The sequence below is a fragment of the Dromaius novaehollandiae genome, chromosome 4 (assembly GCF_036370855.1).
Source record: "Dromaius novaehollandiae isolate bDroNov1 chromosome 4, bDroNov1.hap1, whole genome shotgun sequence".
Classification (NCBI taxonomy): Eukaryota; Metazoa; Chordata; class Aves; order Casuariiformes; family Dromaiidae; genus Dromaius; species Dromaius novaehollandiae.
In genome coordinates, this window is record NC_088101.1 from 86342916 (window position 1) to 86360524 (window position 17609).

The 17609-nt window shown below is 50.8% G+C and overlaps 1 protein-coding gene across 6 annotated transcripts in view; it reads left to right on the forward strand.

Annotated features, from left to right (window-relative positions):
- The window catches only part of RAB11FIP5 (RAB11 family interacting protein 5), a 39876-nt gene extending 23796 nt beyond the window's left edge, over nt 1–16080 (forward strand). For 4 of the 6 annotated variants that reach the window (XM_064511660.1, XM_064511664.1, XM_064511665.1 and 1 more), the window contains exons 4-7: nt 31–2196; nt 2815–2955; nt 9891–10077; nt 11412–16080. In XM_064511660.1, the coding sequence (XP_064367730.1) occupies nt 31–2196; nt 2815–2955; nt 9891–10077; nt 11412–11621 (2704 nt within the window). In that variant the 3' untranslated portion in view covers nt 11622–16080. The remainder of the gene's footprint in view (nt 1–30; nt 2197–2814; nt 2956–9890; nt 10078–11411) is intronic. The other 2 variants (XM_064511662.1, XM_064511661.1) reach the window with 2 other exon arrangements.
- Nucleotides 16081–17609: the final 1529 nt, after the last annotated feature.

A 17609-nucleotide genomic window follows, 5' to 3' on the forward strand; every position in this document is an offset into this window, starting at 1 on the left:
CAGGAGGACTGTTTTGTCTTCCCTCCACAGCCTGGAAGTGTCTCCTCAGGTAGAAACCAGCTCAGATGCTCCTTCTCATATTTCTCCTTGCTCCCCTGCCCAGTTTCCTCCTGCCGCTGTAGCCCATCTCGCTAGCATGCTTAGCACTAACCTGTCTTCCGCTACTGGAGAAAGTCAGTCTGGATGCTTGTCCCCTACCAATCCATTCCTCAACTCCCTGCAGAGCAATCCTTTCTTTGAGGACCTCCTTGCTGACCAGGTACTAAATTCTCCTTCACCTACTCGCTTTTTCTCTAGTTTCCCGTCTGGGCCGCATGCTTCAACAGAGGTCGCTGGGAGCTTTTATTCCTCTGAGGATTGCAGTCCCTCTGCCTCCCTAAGAGTTAAAGATCCAGAGAGGGAGTCTCCAGCCAAAAGCATTTCTGTGCCCGTTCCAGAAACTACTCCCCCAGCACAAGGAGACCTTGCTCCTCCCGATGAGAAACCTGCTGTTCCTCCTCCCCTCTCGGAGTGGGACGATACTTTTGATGCCTTTGCTACCAGCAGGCTCAAACCAGAGCTGAAGAAAGAAAACTTATTTGCTTCTGTAGCGGTGGAGGGCATGGCTTTCATTGACGATCCAGATGCAGCTAGTCCGACAGAAAGGTCAACCGACCTGGCTCATGAGAATGGGACAAAGGTATTTGAAAAGGCCGATTCCCAAATTATCAGTGAAATGCCTCCAAGTCTACGGTCCTGGACAAATTTCTCCAGTTTAGATGTGGGGGCGAACCTGGTGAGCACAACCCAGGAAGCGACTGTGATAGAAGATGTGCTGAGCCCTGTGTCTGCAGGGTCGATGGGAAGGAGGAAAAGCAGCACACCTACGGTTTGGACAGCCGCTTTTGCATCAGGAAATGCAGGGGAGAAGGAAGCTTCCGCACAGCTAACTGCTGAAAATATTGCCAGGGAGGAACAGGATAGTAATGAGGAAGAACTCGCTAGTGCAGGGGAAAATGGATGGATGACCATAGCTACTGAAACGGCTTCTCATCTGTCAGAAAGTGCCCAAAATGCATTTGAGAGGGAGCACGGAGATCAGGAGAGCGTGTTTGGACAACGGCCCTTCCTTAATGAAGGCATCTTTGAAGAGAAGAGCAGCTCTCACGCTGCCGCGTGCATGCTTCCCAGAAGCAACTTCACCCCCCAGAATCCCTCTGAAACGCCGCCCGGGAGCAACGTGGCTGCCGTGCCCCCGCGGGTGCTCAGAGATGGGGCAGCGAAACAGTTCCCCACGGCACCCAAGCCGGAGAAGGCACCCCAGGGCGCTGGTAGCGAGGAGGAAATGTTCGACATACGGACGTCAGTCTACCGGCTCCAGGCGAGCATGCGGCTAGAGGCTAGAGAAAGTCGTGCGAAAGTCGCCCCAGACGTTCGCGAGGGGCACACGCGCCCCTCTCCGTGGACCGGTGTCCGAGAGAGGGAGGAGATGGCAGCGGGCTCGGATGCGCTGGTGGCCGCGCCGCCCCCCAAACCTCCGCGGTGGTTCGCAGCCGTGGGCGGCAGAGGGGAAGGTGAGGACGACGGTCCCGACCCGCAGCCGGGGCCGCGAGGCGGCGAGGACCAGCAGGAAAACGCGGAGGGCCCGAAGGTGGAAACAGTGCTGCCGAGGGCCCGGCTGAGCTGCGAGCCCTCCGTCCCAGCAGCTCCCAGCCTGCCGGTGCTCAGCACCACGGGAACCGAAGCCGGGAGCAATCCGGTCGCCGAGGATGCTGACTCTGCCGCTGAGGACTTGGCTAATTCGGAGGCGAGAGCACCCGAGCTGGCAAAACGGGACAGCTCTTCGGGGGAAAAGCTGTTTGAGAGAAGTGAGACGGATGTGGCTGAGCAGTTTGGGACTTGCCCGTTGAAATCCTCCCTTGATGGATTAGGTCCGTCAGGTGCGGATGGGAGCTCCAGCCAGCCAAGCTTATCTGCTGTAACTGAGGCCGCCCGGCCACAGCCGCTCGCCTCGATGCACTCGTCTGGGCTGGCAGACGGTGCCGAGTGGCTGACAGCCCCGGAGCAGGAGCTGCTCCCCGGGAAGCCCGTTCCCTCAGGACTAACCCCATCTTCCAAACTAGACTCCAGCCAACCGGAGATCTTCTGGACGGCTCTGGAAGAGCCGGAGCCGGCGGGTCACCCTCCGGGTCCCAGCCAGGCCGCTCGACCTGAAAGGTTAGCGCGTGGGGAGAGTCCGCCCCAGCTGGAGCTGGAGCTGGCGTGGGGAGATGAGGAGGGGCAGCGCGGGCTGGCAGCCAGCCCCAGCGGGCGAGCACGAGGCCGGCCCGAGCCGTGTGGCCCCCAGGCAGCGGCGGGCCCTCCCCGGGAGGCAGAGCAGGGCGGGCACTCGTCCAGCGAGCCCGAGGGGCTGCCAGGGCCGTGGCGTAGGTGGTCAGCAGACTGCAGGATAGACTTCAAGAAGGCTGATTTCTGGAAGCCAGATAGAGCAGAGGAGAGGAGCGAGCAGGATGCTTCAGCCCTGGGCAATCCTTTTGCTCCCGTAGTCAGCCCAAACGCCCCAACAAATCCCTTTGTGGAAAAGCCACCAGAGACCCTCCCTGTTCAAGCTGTACTACCCGAAAGGCCTAGTCAGGGAAGCTTCAGCATCACAGACCTCGATAGGGAAGCTCTTCAGCAAGGCTTCCAGCCCACTAACCTCCCTGGGGACCAGCTAGGCAAGCCTCCTTTCCTGCATGACAGCCAGCCTTTGGCCTTCTCCACCCCTTTCCCTGTGGCTGCAACTAACCCTAAACAGTTTGATTTCCCTTCCCCTGTTGCGTGCCCCACGAGCAGTGGGGTCCCTGCCGTGACCAGCCACGCAGCAGCTCAGCCCTGCCCTTTGCTGCAGTCCGGTGACACACAAGCGTCAGCGCTCGTGGTTTTGCCCAGGGAGACACAGCCAGCTAAGAAGCCCTTTTTCCAGCAGACGACCAGGTGAGCACTCCGGGGAAGGCGAAGGGTGTGTATTTGGTAGAGGTTAACCCTGTCTCCCTTCTGCTGGGGGGCCGCTAAGCGGGCCCCGAGTCAGCGTCAGCGGATCATGGTTGTGTTGACTCAAAGGAGGCAGCTCCATGTGTTGCTGCGTGTCCTCTTTTCCTGACCTTCCCATATTGAAGGAAAACCTGTGGTCCCAGAGAGTCCTGCCTGAACAGCTTAAACCCTTGGCTCTCTCGGACCAGGGTGGAGAATGGCCGCTGGTGTCCTGTGTTTGCTCTAAACTAGGGTGAGTGGTTTCAGATGCATCCAAGACTTGCCCCAGCTGAAAACTCAGCCACAGCAGAATTGCAGCTGCATTTCACTCGGTGCTATTTTTGGCTCCATCATCTTCCCTCTGCTTGCAAAATAGGTACCTTTTCCATGTCTGCTTGGAGAGCTTCCAGCCATTAATGCTCTCATGAGTTCCTTCATGGCATGTTTGCAGCTATCGCCCCTTCCCTTTTCATTAATTCAGCTTTGGTTTCTTTCCTTTTTAAATGACCATCAGGTACTAAAAACTTTCTTCTCTCCATAGCCAAAGCAAAAGTAGTTTCACTGGGGCAGTGGCAAAATGCCGTTCTCCCCTCCCTCCTGCCAAGATTCCTGTTGGTAAAGAAGAAAGTAGGACTTAGCCCTGAGGATAGCAGGAAGGGGCAGGGGGTCCTATGGCAGTGTATCAGAGGAAAAGAAGGTCTGTTCCTCCTCCCAGATCAGAGTCTCAAGCTTGTAGAAGTGCTGTGAAGCAGAGGAGGATGCTGAGTGTAAAGCCTCAAGTCTTCTGCTCTAGGTTCTCCACTTCATCTGATTTCCCTGGTACACCTTCCTCCAGTCTGCCTAGGGCAGGAGAAGATTGTCATGGGATCCACGTGCTTGGAGTACCAAGGATCGAGTTGTCTGTATTTGGAAGCTCTTATGGCTTAAATGGGAACTAGGGGTACCTGCTTCTTCTAGCACTGGTTTGATCTGCCTCACTTCTGTGACAGAAGGGAAAATGGAGCTTCATAGGGACACTGAAATGATAAAATCCCTTCTGGCCTAAGAATGGTCATGGTCACGTCCCTAGGAAGAGGGAGCACATGAGAATGGGGTCAGCGGAAGCTAACCCAAGCCATAGGCCTTCTGCATGAAGATGCCTCCTTGGCTTGAGGGTGGGTTTGGCATGCAAAAATGATCTCAGGAGCAGACGCCAACAACAGACTGGCCTGTTGAGTGATTTTTTTGTTTTGTTTTGTTTTTTCCTTTCTTGTTGCTAGAACCTCAAATCCTTCTTAACTGGATTATTTATTCTCCAACTGATAACTTGTTCAAAATCTGCAGATAGCAAGTATACAGAAACATCTTGATTTTTTTTCTTAATGGAAAGAGAAGTGTCTGGCAATCCTGGAGGGTAAAGTTAGGTAATGAGAGGAGCGTAGTGCCAGGACCCTCTCTGCAGATGTTACATGTTCACTGTCACCTTAGGACTTGACCGTGCATCCATCCAAGGCCTGGCAGACCTGTGGGAGGAAAGTGGGCTTGGATCCAAGTCATCATATCTGTGCTGGCTTCTGTCATGTTACATGCCTGAGAAGTTCTTTAACCTCTTCTGTGGTTTCTCTAACTGTGAAACATGGATGTTTTCTTGCTGCTGCAACTCAAGAATCTTTGAAGAGTTACCTGAGGTCTCTGTGGAAGGCTCTGAGGATATGCACTTCATTACAGAGCTGGGGATATGTGCTTCCCCCCAGTTGTCATGGGGGAAGCGAGGCAAGGAGGAAGGCCCCTTCTCCTGGTCACTGATGTGGCTTGCCTTTCCTAGAAGCATCTCCTGATAGGATGGTCAGTGGTAGGTACAAAAAAGAAAAGGTACAGAAAAGGTGGAAGAAGAAAGAAAAGGCTTCAAACCAAGAGCAGGAATGAAGGATTACTGGGACAAAAGTGTCTCTCTTCCATCAGAGGAGGGAAGAGCTGGTGTCTGGTGTGGGTGATCCAGTGAGTCTCTGATGGTGTCGTTTGCCCTTCTTGGGGTGGGATGGCAAAATGGACATAGGGAGCCGTGTCCACTCCTCAGTGGCCAGAGCAGCTCCCTGCTAGTCTCAGTTTGTTAGAGATGGCAGGTTAAGTGGAAAACTTATATCTGTGACTGATGCTGGTATGAACCAGGCCAGAGTCTCTCACCTAGACTGGCCTGGGGCCTGCGTGGTTACAATGAGCTGGGAGGTTGTGTCCTCCTGAAACAACTCTTTGTGCACTGGATTTGAAGATGCAGCTGGGGAACCCTGAGCTGAGAAGAGTGCCTGCTCATTGCATTGGCAGAGCATTCCCTGCCCTTCTGCAGCAAGGGAGGGCCCTCATCACAAAACCCAAGTGACTGGGTAAGGTAGGATCTTCGAAGCATCAGTCAGAACAACTGTGTGTTCGGAGGCTCTCCTTTCCACCCTTTGGGGAAGGGCAGGAGAGCAGCCTCAGTGCTGGGAAGGCCTCTCTGGTCACATCCCCCTGTACAGGTGGGACCCAAAGGACAGGCCACAGTAGTGATTTGGGAACTCCCTCTGCCATGGAGAAGTGTAGCACTTAGGAAGCTTCTTGCATATCGATCAGGAACTGTGAAATGTGTGACCGCTGCAGCACGTTATGGCACTTGCAGGTGATGGGATTGGAAACATCGGTGGTGCCGAGGTTGTATTGCCACATGCTGCTTTGTGCCTTCTGATGTTGAGAGCGCACCAGACCTGTAACCTCCTGAACACGTGGTTCCAAGTTAAATCCCAAGCTGGTCTTTGGCATCTGAGCTTAGTCCTGGTGGAGCTCTTGCTGCTCAGAGTGGTTTGCCACATCCACAGATAGACTTAGGGGGAGAGTTGCTGCTCTTGTGTTCAGTCATTCTCTTTCCTCCTGTAGACCTTTCTCCAGCGAAGTCAGGCCTGGGTGCTGTGTGCTGCTTCAGGCATGGCAGGTTATCCACTAGAAACTGGGAGACTGACTTGCTTGGATTTGTCCTGTATTATTTTGTCCTCTGAGAAGCATTTTAATGGGAAGATATAGACCTTATTTCCGAACTGCCGTAGGGAAGTTCCCCCAGTTTTTCCACTGTGCTCAGCAATGACCTTGGGAGCATTGCTGAAGGCCATGCTGCAACACAGCAGGATTTGCTCAGGAGATGGGGAAAGGGAGAGGGGCCAGGACTGTGCCTCTTCTGTCTTGAGGTGTTTCATCTTAAACCTCTTAAGATTCATCTTAAACCTCTGAAGTCTAAGTGTGAGATTGGAAGCACTGTGCCAGCATTAGAGGGACAAACTCTCTTGTCTGTGTAAAAAAAAAAAAAAAACAGCATTTCCAGGAGCTGGGAGAGGATTCCTTCTCTGTTCCTGTACATTTTTAGGGGACTTTGTTTCTTACCGTGTTGGTAACTTAGCTTTGTTTTATAGCAAAATGAATGACACTTGGGATTCTGTATAAATACATTTTACAAAGGATTTTCCCAGGCAGTTTTCTGAAGTGGTACTGAAAAGTCAGTTTGCATTCTTACCTCTAGCAACAACTTCCTTTCAAACTTTTGACCTGTCACTTCATCAGAAAGCCTCTCTGTCATAGAAAGCATAGTAAATTGTGACAGATCTAGGGAAACGGCAGTACAGAGAGAGTAAGAATTGCAGGCAGTCATACAAACAGGCAGAGGTTTGAGAGCAGGGTTGGAAGCTGCTACCATGAGCTGTAACCCACTCCTCTCCCCACAAAGAGGGCTGATGCAGAAGTGTCACTCATGTCCCATCTGCCACCTAGCAGGAGCAGGTCAGAAGGGGCTGCTTTGATCACCATGGTTGCTTCTGGACAGCAAGTCGAGGCAGAGGCCAAGTAGGTCACCCAGGTTTCAGCTAGACTGTGTCTCTGGAAGCTAGAGCCAGAGCCTGCTGGTGATGGAGGAGTCGTGCCCCGAGGCTTTGCCAGATCCTCGTTGCTCCCCTGCCTCCTTGGTGAGAGTGCAAGGCCTCATGGGGTGTAACAACGAGGAGGATCTGTCGCGACATGCTCACTTGTGGTCACACGGAGATGTGGTAGTGGATTAGGCAGGTCTTTGGTGTGGTCAGTTATTTCTTCTCCCAAATTCACGCTCGTGCTGGCAGGTTGAAACAGGTCCAGCTTCTCAGCAGATCCATCAGGACTTCAGACGTGGCTGTGAAGCATGAAGCAATCTCTGCTCGCCTGGATGTACCCTGCTGCCCGACTCCTGGAGTGTGACGCTGGTGGAGGCATGCCTCTTGCTTTTGGAGCCTCTCTGAGTGACAAGGCGAGGGGGCAAGCCCCCAGGCTCTGCTCAGCGGGAGCTATGCACGCACTGCCCTGCAGCCTCTCCTGCCACTGGGAAGCAATGGCAAGGAATGAGATCATTATCTCTTTAAAAATACCTTTCCTGCTCTGCAGCTAGCAGAGGTTCAAGCAAGCAGCACCAGTACTTCCACTTCTTAAAGGACTGGCAACGAGCAACTGCTCAGGATCTCCGCAAGGTCTCCATCCCTCACTCTGCTTTATGTCATAGCAAAAGGATGTGGATAACTGCTTGGACGCTTTAGCATAGTGTCACGGTGTTTGCAGCTGTACTGGTGAAGGGTGTTAATTCAGGGTGAATACAGGATGGCGACTTCTCCAACTCCAGACTTTGTCAGTGGGTTCCTGCAAAGGCTCATGGGATCACTCTCCATCCTTTCAAGCTGTCTGTGAAACCTGGACTCTGCCCCTGCTTTTGGACACATCTGATATGGAGTGTTAATGCTCTAGCTTCTTGACACTGGTTGGTGGCTATGATTGCTGTCTTCTAGAAAATGGATTACAGGGGCCATTGTCATCATTGAAGAGAATTTTCTAGATGTGCCCCATCAGCACAAATGGGAGATTGCTTGGTACCTCCTGATCCTGTCTCCACTGACAAGGCATGGAGACACCAGCCTTGGGAACCGGGCCATCCACACTACCTTCATCCCAGACTCACTGGTCAGCTCTGAGCTGGAGCAGGGTTGAAACACCATTTCTTCTCCCATCTGAGTCTAACCTTGCCAGATGGGCAGCAGACTCAGAAACAGAAGGGGCAAAGACCCAGTTTTGAGTCTTGGCAGTGTGTGAAAGGAACCAAGAACATGTCCAGGAGGGTTGATGATCTCTCTGTCTGGAGACTTTGGAAGCAGGAGCAGATTCTCCATTCTGTGGCCCAAGCATGTTCAGACGGGCCGGTATTCCAGAATCCCATCTGGCCTGAACAGCCTCTTGGGAGTAGGTGCTGGGCACTGTGATCTTAACGCTTGAGAAGGTCTCTCTTCTGCTTGCTCTGTTCCTGTTGTGCCAGCATCCCAAGGCACTGCTAGAGCACAGAAGCTCTGTTCGCTGCTGAGGGGATGTTTCCCTTCTCACAGGGGGCAGTTCTTAACTTGTGATGTAGGTATGGCTTTCAGGCAAGGCTGCTGACTGCCTTAAAGGTTTCAAAAAAAAAAAAAAATTAAGTTCCTTGCTCTGCTTTAGAGATGGAAATAAAGCACAGCTCTGGTGGTTAGAGCACAAGCTGGACTTGAGGGGTCTGTCCCAACCTGCCTGACAGCTCACACTGTTATTCCTCCTCCCACAACCCATGCTGCCAACACCTGAGGTCCCCATCTGTGAATATGGACTGAGCTTGCTTGAGAGATGAGGTGCTGCGAGCTCCTGGGATGCAGGATGTTCCCCTTCCCCTGCAGCACTGTCTGGGTGCACAGCAGGTGTGATGAATTCCCTTTCCAGGGCAGCTGCTGCACCTGACAAGCACAGGGGCTTCATGGAGCTCCTGGGTAGATTTGAAGATCTTACCCCTGAGTGCTGGCACACAGGACTTGCTGATCCTTGCAGGAAAGTAGCATCAGGTCACTTCTTTCCATCACTCTTTGTTTAAGCCCAGAAGCTATTGGAAGTGTCTGGATGAACTGAAACAGCTGAACTGTGATGAACAGTGAGGCAAAAGTAGATGAAAATAAAATTTCCCCGATAGTTGGCAAAGAAGGTGCCTGGTGTCTTTACCCCCCGTTTTGGCTAACATATCTCAGGGCAAATCCTGTGGTGCCTTCAAGGTTGGTGGCGTGAGTCCCCATGCCTGCAGCTCGGTGCCTTTGTGGGAGAGGCCATCGCGGGATGGTGGGGTGCATTGCCTTGTGCAGCACGTCCAGCTCACAACCAGCCCCTGGTCGTGATCACAGCGGCACTGTGGCTCGCAGAAGTTTCCCTTTGAGGTGAAGGGGAGGAGGAGAGAAAACATTTTTTGCCTTTGTAATCCTGAAGGTCTGACATAAGGTCAGATAACTGCTGGGAGCTAGTGGTGGCAGTGGGGCCTGCGTGTTGGGGTGGGCAGAGGTTAAAGGCATTAGACAGTGCAGGAACTGGTGGTTGCAGTGGTGCAGGATCATCAGTGAACTGTCAGTGGTAACTCCAGATATGAATCTTGGGTCTCCTAGACAACAAAATACCCATCTGGGCAATGGCCATAGCAGCCCCTGATTGCACTGACTTGGGTTAAATTTCCCCCAGGTGCGCTGAGGCCTGTCAGACAGGACACACAGCGCTTTCGGTGTGCACTGAGTGTTGTAGGTGTGTGCACAGGCCTGGCCTGTGTCTTGGCTGAGCCTGTGTCCTGGTGCTCCATGTTGGCACAGATCTCATCCCTGCCTGGAGATGGTGCTGGAGAGCTCTCTGGGCTGCCTGCTTTAGAGGACCCTGGCTCTTCTCTCTCTCCTCAGAGCAGGTGAGCTTTGAGGAGCACATGCTTAGAGAATTGAGCTATGTGGAGTGGACTAAATCTGATAAGTGGGTCCCATCCCCATAAAAACCTTAGGGACAGTCAGCAGTGTCACTCCCAGCTGTGCAGGGTGTTAACTGTCCAACTTCCTTGTTCTCCTCAGTCCTCACCCGGTGAAACCCATAAGCGCTGCAGTGCAAGAGGTCTCCAGTGAGAAGAAGCAGCACAGGTCCAGCCTGACAACTGCCCTGAGCAGTGGCCTGGAGAAGCTGAAAACAGTCACCACGAGCAGCGTCCAGCCCATGGCACCGTTGTCTCATCCGGAAAAAACAGACTCTAAGAAGTTAAAGGTAGGATCCCACCACCACGTTCTCACCTCCTCATGATGTTGCTTTGTCGGTGACAAAAAGGAGCAGAAAATGGGTGTTGGAGGATGTAGAACACGGTCCTGCTACAGCATGAGCAGAACCACATATATTAGCTGTAACATCCTTAATCCTACTTGCACAGTGTCCCACTGGCCTCCCTTCCACCATGACATGGCCACTGATTCTTGTCAGCCCCTCATGGCTTCTCCCAGTGCTTCCTTTGGTTTGGGTTTTTATAGTACAGAATATAAGCAAATAGCTGGTTATCTGCAAGGCATCAGTGTCTGCAAAAAGTCTCCTAAGGTGGAGCATGTGATCACTGCCCGGTTGGGCCTGACTGAAGGCCTGAAGGGTTTTCTCTCCTGGCAGGGGTGGAGGGAAGATGCTTCCTTGTTTAAGTACTGCTTGCCTGGCTGTGTCTCAAATGCTGGTGTGTTGAGACAAGCAAAACATCTGTGTGAAACGTCTGAGGGTATAGTCCCATGCGGATGCCTTCTGTTTTTCCCTTTGACTACTGCTATTCCATGTTTGCCTCCCCAGCTGAGCATGTAAAATGCTGCTGCTGGAGTTCACCTTGATGGAAGGACAACTGCATCCCTGCTGTACCCAGAAAGCCCTTTGTGGTGCTCTGTGGGCAGTTCAAGTCATAGGTTGCGACCACCTCGTCTTTCCTGGGACGAGATCTGGCTGGGTCCTGCTCCCCTATGTTACTCCAGCCTGTTGGCCAACCCCAGCCCTGCTAGGAGACCTGACTTCCCTGGGGCTCTTGCCCTCTGGGAACTTCTGAGGGGTCTTTCTGCTCTTATCTTTATTCTACTCTTCTGCCATCATCTAGATCTGCCTTCAGCTGCAGGGGAAGGAGGAAGCCCAAAGTGAAAGAATAGTTAATGCCAAGCCTCATTATGCCAGGCTAATTTAATCATGCTCTGTTGTGCCCATGTCCTTAGCTTCTAACTGCTGGGGGACAGAGGTCTGAAACAGTCTTTGGGGAAAACTCCGTTCACTTTTAAGACGAAGACTGATTCACTAATGGAAGTGTTCTGCGGTCAGTTCTAGCCATACGGAGGACTGCATTGGCCTAGATGACTGTGCAGCTGTTCTGTGTCCAATGCTTCTGTGCAGTTGTGTGGCATGCAGAAAAGCTGCTTTGTGAAAGTATGAAGCGATAGCTGCACACAGTCTCAGGCCCATTAGGTCAAACTTGGGAAAAAAGAAAGATCTGCTGTTTGCATTGGTTGTTGCTGCACCTGCAAACTCTAAAGGGAGCAGTGGTTTTTGTTCAACTCACTGAATGTTTCACTTGGTTTCTGCCATAGGATCCCACCTTACCAGACCAGTCAGCCAAGTATTATCACTTGACCCATGATGAACTCATCCAGCTCCTGCTGCAGAGGGAAAAGGAACTTAGCAAGAAGGAGGAGCACATCCATGAACTGGAGAATTACATCGACCAGCTGCTGGTGCGCATCATGGAACAGTCTCCCGCACTTCTCCAGATCCCGCTGGGGGAAGGAAAGATCAAGTAACCTCTCTGCAGAGACCAGCATCACTTGCCTAGAGCACTTCTCCAATAAACATGCTACAAACATCCCTGCACTCCCCCCTCCTCTTACAAGAGGGCTCCAGTGGCTTAAGTTTGCAGAGTTTAGCAGGAAAGGTTATCTGCCTCTCCCCAGCCCAAGCTTATCCCAGCTCTGGCTCCAGGGAACTGTAGGGTGGTGGGCTGTCCTCCACCCTATGGGGAGGAGCAGAGTCCTCCCCAGGAGGCCGATGCCTCCTTTGGCTCCTGTCATTGTGACCGAGCGGCATCTTCTCAGGCACTCATCCTGCCAGCGCTTTAAGTGGTCCATGGATATTCAAGAGCCAGAAACTGGCCACCTAGCCCTTGTCTTCATCCTGCTACTGCTGCTCTTCCTGCCCACTCTCCTCCACGTCTCTGTTCTCTGAGAGGGTGTATCCTGGCTGACGGACAGGTTGATAAACTGGTTGATGCCGTATCAAGGATGCTTAAACTTGGTAATGGTCTGACCGCATGTTACTGTCCACTGAGGCTGCTGGGCAGGGCAGCTAGGGGAAGAGACTGCTGGATGCCTTTTTCCCTTCCTGCCTCATGTGTCATACCCCAAAATGAAGGGTCTCCATCTGAAGAGCCAGCTCCTCTTTGTACCTGACCACGTGGGAGATGCTACAGGAAGCGACAGCGCTAGAACTGGAGGCCATAAAGAACTCAAGCCAGTGTCACTGCCTAAGTGTGAGCTGTGTTGGTACCTTCACTGCGTGCATGCAGATTTGTGATGCTGCCTTAGTTACTCAGCTCAAAGCTAAATTCATAATCTGGAGGAAGTGCCAGTGATAGTTAGTTTGTGCAAGGTCAGTATGGTAGGAGCTCTTCTCTAACACCACCCAACCCATCACCAGGCTGGCTGGCACCAGTATGCACTGGGGACTCCCGTATATATAAACCACAGCTGAATTTTCTACTCAGTATTACACTCCCCCTTTCCTGTGTTCACAGGGATTGCTTTTCACGGGCTGCCCCCTCCCCTCCGCCATTGACTTTGTGTTGTCTTAATACAACAGGAAAATGCCATAAGGACCAAAGCTAGTGGGAAAGGGTGTCTGACTGCCCAGCTATCCATCTCTCTATGCATGACATCCTCTTTAGTCAGACATCTGTCAAACACGTGCAGATACGTTCTGTAGAAACTAGCAATTCAGTAATAGATATAGACCATCTAAAAGCCAGTATTAATAACACGGCTGGAATTACATCAAATCTACACACCCACATCACGCCTCTGGCTTGGGCCCACCATTAGATGTTCTAGGCCAGCTCTGTCAGGAGTTGAATGCTTCTTGCTACTAACTGTTGAGCAGCCATATCAAGCCCTCTGATTTGCTTGGTTTAATAACTGCAGGTGATGATAGTCTGAGGCTGATGAGTGGTGCTCCTGGCCGCACAGGAGTACAGCATAGCTTTGATTTGGAGATGCTGTTGAAGGGTATGTAAAGGAAGTTGCTCCCTCTCTTGCTTTGTCAGCTTTTGGCTGGAAGGATCAGTTGCTGTAGAACTTGAGCTGTCTTTACATGTAAGGCATCTTCTCTCTTCTGTAGATCTTCAAAAGTTACTTGATTTTATTTAAACTTCTATATTCTTTTCTCATTATCTGTTTCAACATATACCGTGACTTTGAAAAATTGTGCCTTTTGCAATAGAAAAAGGGGAGTTTTCTACAAAAAAAGGCTTTAAAAATCTAATTCTTAGTTCAGTATAATCCAGCTTGACCAGCTTTCTTTTGTTTCTCTACTAATTTGAGAGAAGTGTTTATTTTTAGAAGCAGTTAGCAGAGCCTTCCCATCTCTAATTGCAGTTTGGTGATTTTGGTCCTTTGCAGGAATGCAAGTGACATGGGAGAAACATATATTAAACGATGACATGGGGGAAGAGCATGGCAAATATTCCTAGATAAAATACAGCTGGATAAAGACAGTATTGGGTCATGCTCAAAGTATGAGATTGGAGAGGGCTATTGCAGTAAGGGGTATCAGTTTAAAAAGAGATTTGTCATTACTATCATTGGCACCGTTTGGTCGTATCCAGCCTGTGGACCATTGTATGAGAAGGAGGATTTGTTACCCTGGAAGATACTGGCCGTAAGCCTTGAGTTCCTATCTGCCTTTGTCCCTAACAGGAAAGTAAACTGGGGTTTCATGCTTCTGTCTTCATCTTTATGTCCTTCCTCCCTCTGTTTGTGTCTCAGGTGGGGGGGACTTACGTTCTGGTGTAAGGGCCTGAGGGAATGTATTTGCCCCTCTTTATATAAGTACCAAGAACTTCTTGTTGCCTGTACAATCAAAGGATCCCCTGGCCTGAGAACTGCGTTCCCTTTTTGGGTGTGTATCTCTTGTGGAGAATCCTTCTTTTTACCTAAAGCCAGGCAGGGAGGTGTTGTGGACAGCTGGAAAGCAGTACAGCATTGGAATAGCCACGTATAGCATGGGAAGGAAGGCTAGGAGAAGGGGTGGCCACGACAAAAGACAAAGATGCTGAGCTGTACAGGCTTGTGTCAAATGGACTTTATTAAGGGGGAGGTGTAGAGCTGAAATACCATACGAGAGCCAGTTGTCCTCGCTGGCTCTCCATTCTCTGCAGAACAGCTGCTTCCTTGGGCCTCTCCCTCATGAATGGTCAGCAGTGGGCTCCAGGCCATCTTTTACGCTGCTCTTTCAACATGCAAAGTAGAAAAAACGCTTTTGAGACCAAATCAGGGTGCCAGCAGCACCCCATTCCTCTCCCCTTGGACGCCTATAGGGCCGGTTTGCCTCTGGCTGCTCTCGTGAGATTTTTGTTGTGGTTGTCTCTCCTCCTGAGGATGACTGTATTGTAGGTGCTCCCCACACACAAGTGCCAATGTTTTTAAGAGCTGGCTACACCTCCTCCCTGCCTCTCCCCTTCTCTCTCCCTCTTCTTCCATTACATTTAACTGCCTCTGTAAGCCCCTCTCTGCCTTAGTCAGGTCTCTGCCTTTTTTTCCAAAGCTTGAATGTTTTGCACTTTATATATTCAAGTTTATCTCAGAGCTACAGAAGACTGTATCAGGTGTATGGCCTTTTCAGCAATATAAGTCTCCTTCCTGTGACCTGCTTTCCATGCGTCACAGCAGAGCGGTGTGGTCCCTGGACTGCCTTGCACCACCGGCATCTGCTCCATGTCGGATGTGGTTAGAAAGTCTGCAGAGCAAGCGGGGCCAAAATGCTCATGCCTCAACTTTGTAATAGCAGAGCATCTCCAAAGGACAGGGTGGGTCACCCAGCAGTCACGGTGGTGGGAGACAGGATGGGTACCTTAGCTTCTCACATTAGACAGGGGCTGTGGGGAAAGAAAATGAGTGATGATGATAGCCAAGGCTGCCCTGATGTTTCATGTCTGTCCTGGAGTGTGTAGACATCCAAAGGTATCTACGAATGACAACTGTGTTTAGCAAAGGGCATCTTTAAAGATGCTGTTGGTGTTCTCTGTTTCTTCACCCTACTATTCTGCAATTTCTTTTTCTCCAAATGGTTTTTATTCTCTGCATAAGCACAAGCAAGGCTTGACTATACCACAGAATAACACTGAAGGCAGAGTCTACCTGTGTAATTTTTTGTTAAAACCTCTAAGTCACCAGAAAAGGCTGGTTTTGAGGACATAGATGTCCTCTCTTAGGGAACAAAATAAAGAATTGGGGAAAATGTTCTAAAGTTTAATGTTGCTCATGTCCCAAATTCACATTTAGTGATTTTATTTGCAAAAACAGGGAGATGAACAGTACTTTTTTCAACGTACAAGACAACACCTGGGATGCCGTTGCTCTTTGCTGAGCCAAGCAGATGAAATGATTTTAATGAAGCTGCCTGTGCTGCTAGCAGCTTTTAAGTGGTGCCATTTTAAGCAAGGCCATTGCAATAACTCTGTATTTTTGTCTTGCATCCTGATCTGTCCTTCGCTTTCCACACTCAAACCGTTTCATACGTTTTCCACAGGATGCTGTTAGTCACATCTGTGCTCTGCTTTCGTTGTCTGCCCACGATTGTTTGTTTTTATTATTTTAAAGAACTTTGGTCAAGTGATTTATTTCTGTCTTTATTGGCCCTTCTGACCCAGAGTTACAAAGAGGGACAGAAGAAATGCCAAGTTATATCCTTAAACTGGAACAAACCTGAAGGGATATGGATACTGAACAGTGTCTTGTAAACCCAGCCTTACGACTTGTCTGTGAAGAAACAGCAGTGTGTTTTGTGTTATAAACGTGGGGTGGAAAAACATCCCAAAGTTGGAGAGAAGTGGTGGGGTATTTGGGGTTGCTGGTTTTCCTGTACTTCATGTATGCAGGAAGTGGGTTCTGTGTGTTTCATGTTTTAATAGTTGCAACTAATGTTTATAAAGAGCTTGTTATTTACGTTTTAAGCACTTTAAAAAAATAAAAGTTGTTCAAGCTGTTCCTAGATACTTCTGATTTATTGACAACAGCGTCTGTGCTGATAGCGCTTGGACAGTGAGTGACATTTATCTGTTTATTTTCTGAAGTAGGATGATGGTGTCTAACTTCTCCAGCAGTTTCTCCACGCTGCATAAGCATCATGAACGGTCTCAAAGCAGCCGCTGCCATGCGGAGGCTCCTGGGGGTGTTGTTGCTGCAGAATTACCCTCTGAATACTGCTCCTGCCTGCGCTGGTTAGTGCATCTCCAAGGGGCAAACCCAGCAGGTTAATCCTGTAAACCCAACAGGTTAGAGCTCAGGCCAGCTTTTTTCTGAGTCTGTTTTGATGCGAGGCCCAAGCTAAATGACTTGGGACCTGATAGTGCCATAATCCCCCTCCTACACCTTGAGCTGGCAGGGTTCTCGCTCATGGTGTGGCTCTGTGCTGTGCTTTAATGGAGCAGGCTAAAGCATCGCACGATCTCGCACGTGCCTTACAGCCGCGCTGCTGGCTGAAAGGCTGCCGACGCTTGGCTCGGGTGGCCTTGCTGCCCTGGGGGATCAGATGTGCCTACAACGCCCGCATTGTGTGCTGCTGAGGTTAACCACATGGAGCGGAAGGGTAGAGGTTATTACTACATTCCTGAGGATTTGTGAAAAAGCAGCAGCTGAATTGAGGAGAGAGACCCTAACTGCACCATGCTGGAGGAGGAACGGAGAGCTCGGGTTGCATCTGATGCCCTAGGGAGTTCAGCCTTGGGGGCTTGGTGAGGAAACCCAGCTTCACGAGCGCTGCTGTTCCTGGGAGCACGTTGAAGAGGACCTTTGTGCTTTTGGCAACGTAGGCTGAAGTGTGATATGTTCCCCTGGAACAAGTGTGAGGAGGAAAGGGTAAAACAGTGACTGCAGTTCAAAAGGCCCTTTGGGAAAAGGGGGCTGGTCAAATACTGCTTAACTCCATCAGCAGTCAGTCCGTGAGCAGGGGTCAGGGCTCAGTGCGAGATCCCGGCAACACCTGCAAAAACAGGATCACGCTTCTGCAAGGCGACAGACTTGACCGACCTCTGAGGATATCACCTCCCCCGGGGGGGGGTGGCTGTAACGCTTCACGGTGACAAGCCGGTGTGTGCGGGGAGCCCATACAGACTGATCCCCAGCTGACACCTTCGCCTCCAGCTTCTCTGTCCTAATCCCACCCACCTGTTTTACCCATCAGCTGCTTTCCTTCTCAAGGCTTGCTTTTTTCTTAATTCATGCCTTCTCCTTAGAAAAATTAACTCCCCTTAAGCTTTGGTAAATGACTTTGCTGCTCCAACAGAAGAGTGTTTCGTTAGCTATAATCCCGGTTTATTTTTCATCCAGCTGGATTGCAGTCGGTTATCTAGCCCGGCACCTGTCTGGGGGGATCATGTTAGCGCCGAGAGCCCAGATCTGCTGGGGAGGAAATGTTCAGCGCGCTGCTTTTGGGATCAGGGGAGCTGAACTGTGACCCTCCAAAAGGCTACACTGAGTAAAGACAGCTTGAAATTATTGGGTTTGTGTGGGTTTCTCCTG